A 12,270-nucleotide genomic window follows, 5' to 3' on the forward strand; every position below is an offset into this window, starting at 1 on the left:
CTCTGGTAGACGGGGTCCCTGGCCGGTAGACCTCTGGTAGACTGGGGTCCCTGGCCGGTAGACTCTGGTAGACTGGGGTCCCTGGCCGGTAGACTCTGTAGACTGGGGTCCCTGGCCGGTAGACTCTGGTAGACTTGGGGTCCCTGGCCGGTAGACTCTGGTAGACTGGGGTCCCTGGCCGGTAGACTCTGGTAGACTGGGGTCTCTGGCCGGTAGACTCTGGTAGGACTGGGGTCTCTGGCCGGTAGACTCTGGTAGACCGGGGTCTCTGGCCGGTAGACTCTGGTAGACTGGGTCCCTGGCCGGTAGACTGGGGTCCCTGGCCGTAGACTCTGGTAGACTGGGGTCCCTGGCCGGTAGACTCTGGTAGACTGGGGTCCCTGGCTAGTAACTGGGGTCTCTGGCCGGTAGACTCTGGTAGACTGGGGTCTCTGGCCGGTAGACTCTGGTAGACTGGGGTCCCTGGCCGGTAGACTCTGGTCTCTGGCCGGTAGACTGGGGTCTCTGGCCGGTAGACTGGGGTCTCTGGCCGGTAGACTGGGGTCTCTGGCCGGTAGACTGGGGTCTCTGGCCGGTAGACTGGGGTAGACTGGGGTCTCTGGCCGGTAGACTCTGGTAGACTGGGGTCCCTGGCCGGTAGACTCTGGTAGACTGGGGTCTCTGGCCGGTAGACTCTGGTAGACTGGGGTCCCTGGCCGGTAGACTCTGGTAGACTGGGGGTCCCTGGCCGGTAGACTCTGTAGACTGGGTCCCTGGCCGGTAGACTCTGGTAGACTGGGGTCCCTGGCTGGTAGACTGGGGTCTCTGGCCGGTAGACCTCTGGTAGACTGGGGGTCTCTGGCCGGTAGACTCTGGTAGACTGGGGTCCCTGGCCGGTAGACTCTGGTCTCTGGCCGTAGACTGGGGTCTCTGGCCGGTAGACTGGGGTCTCTGGCCGGTAGAACTGGGGTCTCTGGCCGGTAGACTGGGGTCCTCTGGTCGGTAAGACTGGGTCTCTGGCCGTAGACTCTGGTAGACTGGGGTCTCTGGCCGGTAGACTCTGGTAGACTGGGGTCTCTGGCCGTAGACTCTGGTAGACTGGGGTCCCTGGCCGGTAGACTCTGGTAGACTGGGGTCCCTGGCCGGTAGATCTGTGTAGACTGGGGTCCCTGGCTGGTAGACTGGGGTCTCTGGCCGGTAGACTCTGGTAGACTGGGGTCTCTGGCCGGTAGACCTCTGGTAGACTGGGGTCCCTGGCCGGTAGACTCTGGTAGACTGGGGTCCCTGGCCGGTAGACTCTGGTAGACTGGGGTCCCTGGCCGGTAGAGCTCTGGTAGACTGGGGTCCTGGCTTGTAGACTGGGGTCTCTGGCGGTAGACTCTGGTAGACTGGGGTCTCTGGCCGGTAGACTCTGGTAGACTGGGGTCCCTGGCCGGTAGCTCGGGTCTCTGGCCGGTAGACTGGGGTCTCTGGCCGGTAGACTGGGGTCTCTGGCCGGTAGACTGGGGTCTCTGGCCGTAGAAGACGGTCTCTGGCCGGTAGACTGGGGTCTCTGGCCGGTAGAAGACTGGGGTCTCTGGCCGGTAGACTGGGGTCTCTGGCCGGTAGACTGGGTCTCTGGCCGGTAGACTGGGGTCTCTGGCCGGTAGACTGGGGTCTCTGGCCGGTAGACTGGGTCTCTGGCCGGTAGACTCTGGTAGACTGGGGTCTCTGGCCGGTAGACTCTGGTAGACTGGGGTCTCTGGCCGGTAGACTCTGGTAGAGACTGGGGTCTCTGGCCGGTAGACTCTGGTAGACTGGGGTCTCTGGCGGTTAGACTCTGGTAGACTGGGGTCTCTGGCCGGTAGATCTGGTAGGACTGGGGTCTCTGGCCGGTTAGACTCTGGTAGACTGGGGTCTCTGGCCGGTAGACTCTGGTAGACTGGGGTCTCTGGCCGGGTAGACTCTGTAGACTGGGTCTCTGGCCGGTTAGACTCTGGTAGACTGGGGTCTCTGGCCGGTAGACTCTGGTAGACTGGGGTCTCTGGCCGGTAGACTCTGGTAGACTGGGGTCTCTGGCCGGTAGACTCTGGTAGACTGGGGTCTCTGGCCGGTAGACTCTGGTAGACTGGGGTCTCTGGCCGGTAGACTCTGGTAGACTGGGGTCTCTGGCCGGTAGACTCTGGTAGACTGGGTTCTCTGGCCGGTAGACTCTGGTAGACTGGGGTCTCTGGCCGGTTAGACTCTGGTAGACTGGGGGTCTCTGGCCGGTAGACTCTGGTAGACTGGGGTCTCTGGCCGGTAGACTCTGGTAGACTGGGGTCTCTGGCCGGTAGACTCTGGGTAGACTGGGGTCTCTGGCCGGTAGACTCTGGTAGACTGGGGTCTCTGGCCGGTAGACTCTGTAGACTGGGGTCTCTGGCCGGTAGACTCTGTAGACTGGGTCTCTGGCCGGTTAGACTCTGGTAGACTGGGGTCTCTGGCCGGTAGACTCTGGTAGACTGGGGTCTCTGGCCGGTAGACTCTGGTAGACTGTGGGTCTCTGGCCGGTAGACTCTGGTAGACTGGGGGTCTCTGGCCGGTAGACTCTTGTAGACTGGGGTCTCTGGCCGGTAGACTCTGTAGACTGGGGTCTCTGGCGGTAGACTCTGGTAGACTGGGTCTCTGGCCGGTAAGACTCTGGTAGACTGGGGTCTTCTGGCCGGTAGAACTCTGGTAGACTGGGTCTCTGGCCGGTAGACTCTGGTAGACTGGGGTCTCTGGCCGGTAGACTCTGTAGACTGGGGTCTCTGGCCGGTTAGACTCTGGTAGACTGGGGTCTCTGGCCGGTAGACTCTGGTAGACTGGGGGTCTCTGGCCGGTAGACTCTGGTAGACTGGGGTCTCTGGCCGGTAGACTCTGGTAGACTGGGGTCTCTGGCCGTAGACTCTGGTAGACTGGGGTCTCTGGCCGGTAGACTCTGGTAGACTGGGGTCTCTGGCCGGTAGACTCTGGTAGACTGGGGTCTCTGGCCGGTAGACTCTGGTAGACTGGGGTCTCTGGCCGGTAGACTCTGGTAGACTGGGGTCTCTGGCCGGTAGACTCTGGTAGACTGGGGTCTCTGGCCGGTAGACTCTGGTAGACTGGGTTCCCTGGCCGGTAGACTGCTGGGTTCCCTGGCCGGTAGACTGCTGGGTTCCCTGGCCGGTAGACTGCTGGGGTCCCTGGCCGGTAGACTGCTGGGGTCCCTGGCCGGTAGACTGCTGGGGTCCCTGGCCGGTAGACTGCTGGGGTCCCTGGCCGGTAGACTGCTGGGGTCCCTGGCCGGTAGACTGCTGGGGTCCCTGGCCGGTTGTCTTCCTATAGAACGGGATGTTTCTGGGTTGTGGGAGGAGCATAATGTTTCCCTCCAATCCCAACCATTTATCTCATCTGACCCTCATGACGTACTTTGACCACTAGATGGTAACCCTACTCCACACTACTGCTGTGTGACAAGTTAGACTTCTCTCTCTATACTGTATCTAACCCTGTCTATATCACTAGGTGGTAACCCTACCCCACACACTACTGCTGTGTGACAAGTTAGACTTCTCTCTCTATACTGTATCTAACCCTGTCTATATCACTAGGTGGTAACCCTACTCCACACACTACTGCTGTGTGAAAAGTTAGACTTCTCCACGGCTCTGATCGTCTGTCCTCTCAACACCGTTCTCAACTGGCTCAATGAGTTTGAGAAGTGGCAGTACGGCTTCAAGGACAAGGAGAGTTTAGAGGTACACACTTACTCTGATATACCTGTGTGTGTCTTTACGCTGTCTGTGTGTCTTTACGCTGTCTGTGTGTCTTTACGCTGTCTGTGTATCTTTACGCTGTGTGTGTCTTTACGCTGTGTGTGTCTTTACGCTGTGTGTGTCTTTACGCTGTCTGTGTGTCTTTACACTGTCTGTGTGTCTTTACACTGTCTGTGTGTCTTTACGCTGTCTTTACACTGTCTGTGTGTCTTTACGCTGTCTTTACACTGTCTGTGTGTCTTTACGCTGTCTGTGTGTCTTTACGCTGTCTGTGTGTCTTTACGCTGTCTGTGTGTCTTTACGCTGTCTGTGTGTCTTTACGCTCTGTGTCACTAGGTGACGGAGCTGGCCACGGTGAAGCGTCCTCAGGAGAGAGCGTCTGCTCTGCAGCAGTGGCAGGAGGATGGAGGAATCATGATCATTGGCTATGAGATGTACCGTAACCTCACACAGGGTAGAAACATCAAGAGCAAGAAACTCAAAGAGACCTTCCAGAAGACCCTGGTTGACCCAGGTAGGTAGAGGACACACACACACACATGGTTATTTCTTGTATCCAGTTTCTTCTCAACTCTCTGCTCTGTGTTGTCTCCCTCCCCAGGCCCAGACTTTGTGATCTGTGATGAGGGCCACATCTTGAAGAACGAGGCGTCGGACATCTCTAAAGCCATGAACTCCATCAAGACGCGAAGGAGAGTGGTGCTCACCGGCACACCGCTGCAGAACAACCTCATAGAGTGTATGTCCGTTACTTCCTGTTATATCCAGACCGCTGGCCTACAGGGCATTCGGAAATAATTCGGACCCCTGGACTTAACACATTACAGCCTTACTCTAAAATTGATTTTTTAAAGCCCCCCCCCCCCCTCATCAATCTACACATAATGACTAAGCAAAAACAGGTTTAGACATCTTTGCTAATTCATAAAAAAATACAAAACTGAAAAATCTCAAGTACATTTAGTATTCAGACCCTTTACTCAGTACTTTGTTGCAACACCTTTGGCAGCGATTACAGCCTCGAGTCTTCTTGGGTATGACGCTACAAGCTTGGCACACCTGTATTTGGGGAGTTTCTCCCATTCTTCTCTGCAGATCCTCTTTGGTTGGTGGAGGGCCTAAGCCCTCCCAGGTCCACCCTTGACTGTGCCCCTGCCCAGTCAAGTGAAATCCATGGATTAGGGCCTAATTAATTAATTTAAATTGACTGATCTTCTTTCTCAGTAAAATATTAGAAATTGTTGCATGTTGATTTTGTTCAATATAGTAAGTTATATGGACTCTTGTGTTATATAGAAGGGGTTGACCATTTTTTTCATGACTACCTCTGTCCCCCCATACATACAGTTTAGCCAAATACATTTAAACTCATTTTTTCACAATTCCTGATATTGAATCCTAGTAAAAAGTCTCTTAGGTCAGTTAGGATCACCAGTTTATTTTAAGAATGTGAAATGTCAGAATAATAAGAGGGAATTATTTATTTCAGCTTTTATTTCTTTCATCACATTCCCAGTGGGTCAGAAGTTTACATACACTCAATTAGCATTGCCTTTAAATTGTTTAACTTGGGCCAAAAGCTTCGGGTAGCCTTCCACAAGCTTCCCACAATAAGTTAGGTGAATTTTGGCCCATTCCTCCTGACAGGGCTGATGTAACCGAGTCAGGTTTGTAGGCCTCCTTGCTTGCACATGTCTTTTCAGTTCTGCCCACAAATGTTCTATAGGATTGAGGTCAGGGCTTTGTGATGGCCACTCCAATACCTTGACTTTGTTGTCCTTAAGCCATTTTGCCACAACTTTGGCAGTATGCTGGGGGTCATTGACCGATTTGCGCCCAAGCTTTAACTTCCTGACTGATGTCTTATGAGGTTGCTTCAATATATGAATTTTCCACCCTCATGATGCCATCTGTTTTGTGAAGTGCACCAGTCCTTCCTGCAGTAAAGCACCCCCACAACATGATGCTGCCACCCCCGTGCTTCATGGTTGGGATGGTGTTCTTCAGCTTGCAAGCATCCCCATTTTTCCTCCAAACATAACGATGGTCATTATGACCAAACAGTTCTATTTTTGTTTCATCAGACCAGAGGACATTTCTCCAAAAAGTATGATCTTTGTCCCCATGTGCAGTTGGAAACTGTAGTCTAGCTTTTTTTATGGCTGTTTTGGAGCAGTGGCTTCTTCCTTGCTGAGCGGCCTTTCAGGTTTGTCGATATAGGACTCTTTTTACTGTGATTATAGATACTTTTGTACCCGTGTCCTACAGCATCTTCACAAGGTCCTTTGCTGTTGTTCAATGACGGCCTAGGAACAGTGGCGTAACTGCCTTGTTCAGGGGCAGAACAACAGATTTTTACCTTGTCAGCTCAGGGATTCGATCCAGCAACCTTTCAGTTACTAGCCCAACACTCTAACCCCTAGGCTACCTGCTTTACATATCATTCATAGTATATCTTGTGTAGATACATATGGATTACTGATAGTGTTATTTGGGTTGTTAATTAGATTCTTTCTGACATTTCTTTTTTAAATTGATTATTTGTGTGCCAGTTTGACATTTGAATGCATTGTTAGGCGCTGTAACATAAGCATTTCGCAGCCCCGCTATAACATCTGCTAAACTGTTTAGGCGACCAATAACCTTTGATTTGACCTTGGGACAAAACCTCAATACAACCACACAGCCCTTGAAAGCTCTGTCAGCCTACACCCGGGACACACAACATCAACACAACCCTCATTTGACTGCCCCTGAGGACACAGACAACACTGACCCCCAGTGGACTGCTATCTAAAGGACAGGTTGGTGTACAGTCAACCTCGGTGCAGGTTAGTTAGCGACTCGTCAAACCCAAGATAACTGGAACACAGCATGGATTACACGGAACCCAAACCGGCTGCTCGCGTGCGTCATCATGCATTTATTTTGTCCCCCCCACACCAAACGCAGGTTAAAATATCAAAACCAACGGAACCAATGACATTAATTTGGGGACAGGTAGAAAAGCATTAAACATGTATGGCTAATTAGCTTGCACTTGCTAGCTAACATTAATTTGTCCTATTTAGCTAGCTTGCTGTTGCTAGCTAATTTGTCCTGGGATATAAACATTGAGTTGTTATTTTACCTGAAATGCACAAGAACCTCTACTCCGAATATTAATCCACACATAAAACGGCCAACCGAATCATTTCTAGTCATCTCTGTCTTCCAGGCTTTTATGGTTTATGGTGATCGCATCAAAACTTTTGTATTACCACGACTACCGGCAAAAAAAGTTAGTCTTTCATTCACCCACGTGGGTATAACCAATGAGGAGATGAGACGTGGGTACCTGCTTCTATAAACCAATGAGGAGATGGGAGAGGCAGGACTTTCAGCGCGATCTGCGTCAGAAATAGGAATGAGTTCTATTTTATCCGTTGGTGTCGCAGACGCTCGTTGGCGCGCGCGAGCAGTGTGGATGCAATAATTGATTTCTAAATTTATTTTGCGACGCTCGCGCACGCGACGTGTCCGGTCTGGTCAGCATGTTAGGCTGCATTCAAATCAGCGACGTCACTAGAGATTCATGGATAGGGGTGGTTTGGCATACTCCCTGTCCGTTTACTGTTATCTAGCAGTCTCAAGCCACAGAAGTAGCTAAAATTAACTTAAATATTAGCGGTACATTTTCGAGTGTGCATCAACAATTCAGCAGAGCAAGTTTGTATGAAGGTGCGGTTATTAAATGGGTACATAGTTCAATAGTAATATCCTCTAAAACGCTCTGGTGACAAACAAACTTTGCTGCCCTGTTTCCAATTGTCCCCATGGCTGGGAGAACCTATTTCAGTAAATATATTTCAGAAATGTAAAAAAAATTAACGGATGTATTATTAGCTACAGTGCAGGCTAACTCAAATTAGCTATCTAGCCAACTTCAAATACTGTATAGATAGCTAGCCAAGTGAATTAAATATCAGCAGCTAGATGTATTTATCACTGTAAAAAAACTAATGCCAAATGCATTATAGCTAGTTAACGACCATGGAGGGTGAATGATAACAGCCCCAACTGTCAGTAAGAGAGGAGGCTATTCTGGAAAGGGCAGGTACTTGTGTGTTGTTCCTGTCCCTACAAGTGAGGACAGAGATAATAGTAACTAATATTCAGTGTGGTGTAATTTGACTATAATGAAGTGTGTTTCTTGTGAGGTTTTCTGTCCTCAGATAAAGAGAGCTATGAAAGCCTGTCTACATATGAAGAGCAGTGGTTCTCAGTCCTGGGGACTCAAAAGGGGCACACATTGTTGTTTTTGCCTCAGCACTTCACAGCTGATCAACTCAGGATGCCAACCCCCAGTCCTATCATCACCACCTCACCTGCTTTTAAGAACCTTTGTGCTGTCGAGAAATGCTTATGTAATTGTGATAAACTAAGAGAATATTTGGGTAGCACTGTGATTCATTAATCATATGCTGTCTGCCTCTGTTCTTGGGGCGGCAGCGTAGCCTAGTGGTTAGAGCATTGGACTATTAACCGGAAGGTTGCGAGTTCAAACCCCCGAGCTGACAAGGTACAAATCTGTCGTTCTGCCCTTGAACAGGCAGTTAACCCACTGTTCCCAGGCTGTCATTGAAAATAAGAATGTGTTCTTAACTGACTTGCCTGGTTAAATAAAGGTAAAATTAAATTAAATTACCCATTTCTCTGTATTTTACACCTCTCCTACCACCTTTCTTCCTGTTTTTATACGGCACAGCAGATGTGAAGTACAGATTGAACTTATTTATAATATCACATTCCTAATATGTATAATGCATGTATGATGTATTTATAACTGAGAATATTTAGGTAGCACTGTGATTCATTAATCATATGCTGCCTTCCCTGCTCCTGTGTTTAACCTCTTTCCTTTGGTCTTTCTACACCTCTTTCTTCCTCTGTTTTATAATGAAGTACAGATCCAACTTGTATTTATAACACTTGGATAATGAGCTTATTTCAATAAAGCATTTTACATTCTCTACTGGTTGACATTAAGTCTCATTTGATGAAATACTCCAGCTATCCTGTGTTTATCAGATCAATGCAGATGAAGGGAATTAGATATTGAGATGAACTGGTTTTAGGGTATTTACATGCATAGGAAGTGTAGTGTAGTGTTTCAATTATATCTGTATAAAACAATAACAAATCAGCCGTTTAACTAGTTCAATCCTGTTTCTAGTCTATTAGTTACAATGTGTAACCATTGGTGTCCCAGGATCAGGAGAGGTAAACCCTGTTGAAGTGTATCATTGTAATACATACATGCAGACACAGCGTCATTCAAAGACTGGAGTTTGAAACTCCTGGTATTGGATATGACTGAAAAATAATCTCAAAAGACCTAAACTGCACCTTTATTTACCAAGGTAGAGTACATGATCAGTGACTATATTAAATGTACAGGCCACAATGTGGGGATCTCGTGCATGGTAATAACTACAGTACATGATCAGTGACTATATTAAATGTACAGGCTACAATGTGGGGATCTCGTGCATGGTAATAACTACAGTACATGATCAGTGACTATATTAAATGTACAGGCTACAATGTGGGGATCTCGTGCATGGTAATAACTACAGTACATGATCAGTGACTATATTAAATGTACAGGCTACAATGTGGGGATCTCGTGCATGGTAATAACTACAGTACATGATCAGTGACTATATTAAATGTACAGGCCACAATGTGGGGATCTCGTGCATGGTAATAACTACAGTACATGATCAGTGACTATATTAAATGTACAGGCCACAATGTGGGGATCTCGTGCATGGTAATAACTACAGTACATGATCAGTGACTATATTAAATGTACAGGCCACAATGTGGGGATCTCGTGCATGGTAATAACTACAGTACATGATCAGTGACTATATTAAATGTACAGGCCACAATGTGGGGATCTCGTGCATGGTAATAACTACAGTACATGATCAGTGACTATATTAAATGTACAGGCCACAATGTGGGGATCTCGTGCATGGTAATAACTACAGTACATGATCAGTGACTATATTAAATGTACAGGCCACAATGTGGGGATCTCGTGCATGGTAATAACTACAGTACATGATCAGTGACTATATTAAATGTACAGGCCACAATGTGGGGATCTCGTGCATGGTAATAACTACAGTACATGATCAGTGACTATATTAAATGTACAGGCCACAATGTGGGGATCTCGTGCATGGTAATAACTACAGTACATGATCAGTGACTATATTAAATGTACAGGCCACAATGTGGGGATCTCGTGCATGGTAATAACTACAGTACATGATCAGTGACTATATTAAATGTACAGGCCACAATGTGGGGATCTCGTGCATGGTAATAACTACAGTACATGATCAGTGACTATATTAAATGTACAGGCCACAATGTGGGGATCTCGTGCATGGTAATAACTACAGTACATGATCAGTGACTATATTAAATGTACAGGCCACAATGTGGGGATCTCGTGCATGGTAATAACTACAGTACATGATCAGTGACTATATTAAATGTACAGGCCACAATGTGGGGATCTCGTGCATGGTAATAACTACAGTACATGATCAGTGACTATATTAAATGTACAGGCCACAATGTGGGGATCTCGTGCATGGTAATAACTACAGTACATGATCAGTGACTATATTAAATGTACAGGCCACAATGTGGGGATCTCGTGCATGGTAATAACTACAGTACATGATCAGTGACTATATTAAATGTACAGGCCACAATGTGGGGATCTCGTGCATGGTAATAACTACAGTACATGATCAGTGACTATATTAAATGTACAGGCCACAATGTGGGGATCTCGTGCATGGTAATAACTACAGTACATGATCAGTGACTATATTAAATGTACAGGCCACAATGTGGGGATCTCGTGCATGGTAATAACTACAGTACATGATCAGTGACTATATTAAATGTACAGGCCACAATGTGGGGATCTCGTGCATGGTAATAACTACAGTACATGATCAGTGACTATATTAAATGTACAGGCCACAATGTGGGGATCTCGTGCATGGTAATAACTACATGTATATAGGACTTGCATCCTTAAATTATATCTGTATAAAACAATGACAAATCAGCCGTTTAACTAGTTCAATCCTGTTTCTAGTCTATTAGTTAGTATTTTGGCCATGACTTGCATCCTTGGCACAAAGTTATATTATATTCTACTCAATCCATAGTCTTCATTAATGTCATTCAGGCTGTTTTGAAGTTGATACAACTGGCCATGATAGCGGAGGTTCATAACTCGGTTCTGAACTAATATGTATACCAAACGTTTGGATCAATACACAGATCAGATCGATAGCTAGCTACACATCCATAGGCATACAGGTATTTGTTCACCAGAATGATTCACAATATACACACAGCAGTATGTGGAGACCCCTTCAAATTAGCGGATTCGGCTATTTAAGCCACATCCGTTGCTGACAGGTGTATAAAATCAAGCACACCATGCAATCTCCATAGACAAACATTGGTAGTAGAATGGCCTTACTGAAGAGCTCAGTGACTTTCAACGTCATAAGATGCTACCTTTCCAACAAGTCAGTTCGTCAAATTTCTGCTCTGCTCGAGCTGCACCAGTCAACGGAAACGTCTAGGAGCAACAACGGCTCAGCCGTGAAGTGGTAGGCCAAACAAGCTCGCAGAACGGGACCGCTGAAGTGTGTAGCGCATAAAAATTGTCTGTCCTCAAATGCAACTCACTGAGTTCCAAACTGACACAGCAACGTCATTGGGGTCATGAAATGAGTGTTAGACTGAAACAAAAAGTAGAATATGGAAGTGCCTACCTTGTCAGTCAACTGTCCCCAGAAGAGTAGCTCCCTGTGGTACTGAGACCATGTGGCTCCTCCTCCTGCGTCTCTCCCTCCTCAGTCCCTCTCCAACCCAGTGAGGCCTCTGTGGCATTCCTCTCCAGGCCCCAGCAATGCCCTTGAATTAACAGGAAACACTCTTTCACTCTTCAGTCAGTCATTGCTTCTCCCAGTCTTCCCTCCTCGAGTTCCTCTCCGACCCTCTCTCCCTGTCTTCCCTCCTCGAGTTCCTCTCTCCCTGTCTTCCCTCCTCGAGTTCCTCTCTCCCTGTCTTCCCTCCTCGAGTTCCTCTCCGACCCTCTCTCCCTGTCTTCCCTCCTCGAGTTCCTCTCCGACCCTCTCTCCCAGTCTAACCTCCTCGAGTTCCTCTCCGACCCTCTCTCCCAGTCTAACCTCCTCGAGTTCCTCTCCGACCCGCTCTCCCAGTCTAACCTCCTCGAGTTCCTCTCCGACCCCCTCTCCCAGTCTAACCTCCTCGAGTTCCTCTCCGACCCTCTCTCCCTGTCTTCCCTCCTCGAGTTCCTCTCCGACCCTCTCTCCCAGTCTTCCCTCCTCGAGTTCCTCTCCGAGCCTCTCTCCCAGTCGAACCTCCTCGAGTTCCTCTCCGACCCTCTCTCCCAGTCTAACCTCCTCGAGTTCCTCTCCGACCC

At 48.3% G+C, this 12,270-nt stretch overlaps 1 protein-coding gene across 4 annotated transcripts in view; it reads left to right on the plus strand.

Annotated features, from left to right (window-relative positions):
* The window catches only part of LOC109885719 (transcriptional regulator ATRX-like), a 58,508-nt gene extending 49,760 nt beyond the window's left edge, over window positions 1-8,748 (plus strand). For all 4 annotated transcript variants that reach the window (XM_031789476.1, XM_031789475.1, XM_031789478.1 and 1 more), the window contains exons 15-17: window positions 3,570-3,716; window positions 4,071-4,248; window positions 4,336-8,748. In XM_031789476.1, coding sequence (XP_031645336.1) covers window positions 3,570-3,716; window positions 4,071-4,248; window positions 4,336-4,532 — 522 coding nt within the window. In that variant the 3' untranslated portion in view covers window positions 4,533-8,748. The remainder of the gene's footprint in view (window positions 1-3,569; window positions 3,717-4,070; window positions 4,249-4,335) is intronic.
* The last annotated feature ends 3,522 nt before the right edge of the window (window positions 8,749-12,270 follow it).

This window comes from Oncorhynchus kisutch, linkage group LG15, assembly GCF_002021735.2.
Source record: "Oncorhynchus kisutch isolate 150728-3 linkage group LG15, Okis_V2, whole genome shotgun sequence".
Taxonomy (NCBI): domain Eukaryota; kingdom Metazoa; phylum Chordata; class Actinopteri; order Salmoniformes; family Salmonidae; genus Oncorhynchus; species Oncorhynchus kisutch.